This window comes from Mizuhopecten yessoensis, unplaced genomic scaffold, assembly GCF_002113885.1.
Source record: "Mizuhopecten yessoensis strain PY_sf001 unplaced genomic scaffold, ASM211388v2 scaffold3279, whole genome shotgun sequence".
NCBI classification, from domain to species: domain Eukaryota; kingdom Metazoa; phylum Mollusca; class Bivalvia; order Pectinida; family Pectinidae; genus Mizuhopecten; species Mizuhopecten yessoensis.
In genome coordinates, this window is record NW_018404965.1 from 350,588 (window position 1) to 354,615 (window position 4,028).

At 35.2% G+C, this 4,028-nt stretch overlaps 1 protein-coding gene across 1 annotated transcript; it reads right to left on the reverse strand.

The window, feature by feature from the left end:
• Positions 1-2,474: 2,474 nt before the first annotated feature.
• Positions 2,475-3,950, reverse strand: LOC110447292. Its single transcript, XM_021492882.1, has 2 exons — positions 3,734-3,950; positions 2,475-3,154 (listed from the first exon to the last, which is right to left on the reverse strand). The coding sequence occupies exons 1-2, from the start codon at positions 3,948-3,950 to the stop codon at positions 2,475-2,477; spliced, it is 897 nt and encodes a 298-aa protein (XP_021348557.1).
• Positions 3,951-4,028: the final 78 nt, after the last annotated feature.

Genomic DNA, 4,028 nt, shown 5'->3' on the forward strand with positions numbered 1-4,028 from the left:
AAAAAAAATATTTGAATAAAGATATTATTTCTGAGAGTGAATCTGTTTCAATTTTCAAAACAGAAGGTAACCGAAGAGCAAGTGTTATTCTATGTCGACTTCGAAACTCTTGCAGTAATTTAAATTATGATTTACACCATGACCATCTTACTAATAGTCCTGCTTGTACCTGATCTGCTGAACATGAAACAGTATCTCATTACTTTTTGGAATGTCCTATTTTTAATAAGCAAAGAACAACTTTGTTCACTTCTCTTAATAGTTATGGAAACCACAACCACATTGATAAAAACATTCTTCTCCAGGGCTGTCCTGATTGTGATGGACTTACAAATAGAAGAATACTTGATGATGTGCATATTTTTATTGGAAAATACCATCGTTTTAATTTTTATATGACTTAAAGCCATGATGTTAAACAAAAATATACTATATATTCTATATTTCATCCAGGAGATTCTAGTTGAGCATGACTACTGTCTATTACGTGTACTTATCTTGACATTGTAAATAATTACACTCTATATGTATTAAATGAATTTATTATTTTTAATTGTAACAGTTGCTGGTAGTAGTGACCTGTGCAATATATGCACATGGACTTTTGGTCTAAGCCTGTCAATATCTGTCTATGATAGCGTATATATATGCTGAAATAAATGTATTTGTGTATGTACTTGTATGTGTGTGTAAGTGTGTATGAGGTGGGTGAGATGTTTCCTTCATGAGTTACTTCCCCTTAGCCTTGTGTTAATATGAATTATTTTGTGTTAATTTTTTCATTTGCAACATGTTTAAAATATTATATCTCCTTGTTTATTCAACTTTGGCCATTTGACGGAGAGAATTTATATAGGCTTTGCCTGTTATTTAATCCAATTGATTACGACATCTTGTCAATAAAATTTGATGAAATGAAATATACCCATGTTGGAGCACTTCTCTACAGCATTGAGTCCACTGTCATAGTGCTAAATTCAAAGACAGTGACCCAGGAGAAAGCCAAATGCTTTTGGTGAAAGAACCAATATGTTATGTCTGTTGACAGTTTTCAAGTGATTTCAAAGTGTTCACATATATAATGGTATTCTGCAATGTTTGTGACTAATGTAAGTATTGAATAACATGTCTGAATTAAATGTATTGCATCTGATTCTGAATTTTGTTATTATTCAACATATTGTGAGAACAGATCTAGAAGTAAAAGTACTGGTGCAACTGCTCATATAAAAAAATCAGTGTCTGCTTGAACTGCATATAAAAGTTTACTTACACCACAATTAAGAATATACCAGGGTAAAAGGTTTAAATTTTGTTTTTTGTTTTCGAAGTCTTGTATAAACAGGAAGGGAAAAAAGAATGACCATACAAAGTTTGGTCTTTGGTAAGATTTTCTGGGTCGATAGGGTCATGTCAAACAAGAACATTTTTAATGTTGGTGATATATATTATTTATTGAAGTGCTAATTATACAATTAGCTACTTTCAAATGATAATAAAACCACAGCATCTTTATTACACTTCACAGTTTAATTTTTAGACCGTCAAATTAGGGTCCTATAGGTCTTAATTTCTACACATATTAATACAGAGTAGGTGATATATCTGACGTGAACTAAAAAGCTATATATTTCTATTTTCCCTCCAGGATTCAAATATATGTAATTAAAACATAACTGAAGCTATTGCTTGACTGGACATCATCCATTATATTATACATAGCATAACAAAACTGGCTTTTCATAAAACAATCACTTATGATAAAGAACTCTTATTAGTTTTGGATACACATACATTTACATCTTTAATCAGTATCAAAGACAAAAAATAATTATATAACCTTCTGTCACAGTCAATCATTGCTTACATTTACACATACAGAAGTACGTAGTGTAACACAAAAAAACTAATCAAAAGGCACTACAGATTTGGATGTCAGAGCGCAACATACTATCACAATTTTGTCAAGGGTGGGTACAGAATTGTCCGATAATGTAAAGAAATCAATCGGAATGGTTTTGTGGAGAATTTCAAACTTGTTACACGCTCAACATAAATCTTAGCATGTGCCAGTTTCCAGGTACTTTCAATGTCGACTGCCGACAGTTGTGGTTTCCCTCTGGTGACAGCAGGAATCTTCGATTCACAACCAGCTTGTAGCAACACTCTCAGCAATGTCAAAACCTCTATCTGCAAACCTCTATGTCTCCATAAACCAGTTTATCCAGGCAACCACATGAGTTTGTTATTAACTTGACTGAAGCTCTTCCACCATATCCATCACCGATGAAACTGATGGACCCCTGTGGTGTGATGCCAATCAGGTATTTAGCAGTGTTATGGTGTTTGTAGTTTGACCATGTTTGGGCACGTGCTTTCAAGCCAGAAGGTCTTTCAATGAAGATTTCAAAGCAATCAATAATGACAGCTGCACGAAGACCGAAGTGTTTACAAAACGCCATGGGCATTGTTTCCTATAGCTCCTCCCTTTGCGGCCAGTAGATCAGTGGTTTCGTTTTCACAAACATTACATTTAAACAATTCAAAAATACCTTGCTAATGGTGCTCGGAGTAACTTGAAATATTTCAGCCGAATATTGACACGGGAAGGCTAACTTCAGTCTGACAAGGACAACCATCATCTGCTGAAACTTGGTCAGAGCACTGCTGTGGGTTGAATGAAGTGATGTTTCCAAGAAAGTGAATAAAGTCATGATAATTTGGAATGTGGCGATTCCAGTCAACATTTTAACCCTGTCATCATTTCCCTGTAACCCTTCTGCAGTTATTGTCATGTTTGCAAGTTTCTGTTTTAGTTCAACACTCTCCACAGTGATTCTGTTATAGTCACTTTCTATAGCACTTACTACACTAGAAGACAGTTCTGTCTGTACATGTTGGACACAGTCACTTGTTACCACAGGGTGATCCTGTGTTGTAACATATGTAACCTGCACTTCATCTTGTCGACACTGGTTGAAAAGTTGAAGAAGTGATTGTGCAGCTTTCAAATTCTTCTTCTTTTCCTCTCGTTGTTTGATTCTGGTACCACGTAGAGGGGTTAGCAAAGTCAGAGTGGTTACTTTGTGGTGGCCCAGCTTCAGAGAAGGTGCCCAGTCTATACTGACTCCTGGATAGAGAGCTGACGGCTTGCCTGTACAAATTAAGACAATATATTTACAGACACTTTTTATATCACATTTGATAATGGATCAAAATAACTGATGTGTATTTCCTTAAGAACACCATGTACATGATACAATATGTTTTAAAAGAAATGAGATTTTTTTTTCCTTTTTTCAAAAATGAATTTACAGTTCACCTTAGTCTTTGATTAATTTTATATATATATATACTATGACACACACAAAAATGACTAATAATTCTACTACAAAAAAAACTCAGGCTTGTAATATGATTAAAATTAAAAAATACCTATTTTATAAGCATATTAAAGGTATTTTATTCTATCAAAGACTGTTATCAATACATTTTGATAGAATTTCATGCTCAAACAAATCGATCTTCGCCCTAATAACACACTGTATTTTATCGATAATCGATGGCCGATCTACTGAGATGGGGGGGGNGGGGGGGGGGGGGGGGGTGTATTTCAAGACCAAGCGAGTCTCGGCGTAAATATTTGAAACCACTGTCCTTAATGTTTTACTTGGAATTTTCGAGAATAATAACAAAATTACGAAAATCATTTGTCAGTCGATCATGTACATACCATTGACAAAGTGCTCTGAACACACCCTAACATAGGGGTATGACTTCTCGGTTAGATCTGCCCTGCTGATCCTGGATAGCCAAAGTCTTCGTCTTTTTGTGGACAACTCTTCAGTTTTCTCGTCCTGGTTTGTGATTACAACTGGCAGTCGAAAGAAGGGAGCTTGACACCTCCCACTCTCGTTGGAACAGCCAATGATCGTGCAATGAACACCCATGACCTCGATAAAATCTATACTTCACGCTCTACTTTCGGCAACTTTCACCCATCCAATATGGCGACCAAACTATATACC

Bases quoted from the DNA above. Each gene is read 5' to 3' on its own strand.
- LOC110447292 (XM_021492882.1), bottom strand. From the start codon at position 3,950: ATGGGTGTTCATTGCACGATCATTGGCTGTTCCAACGAGAGTGGGAGG. The intron at 3,155-3,733 runs GTATGTACATGA...TAATTTGTACAG, and splicing joins TTCAGAGCACTTTGTCAATG to GCAAGCCGTCAGCTCTCTAT.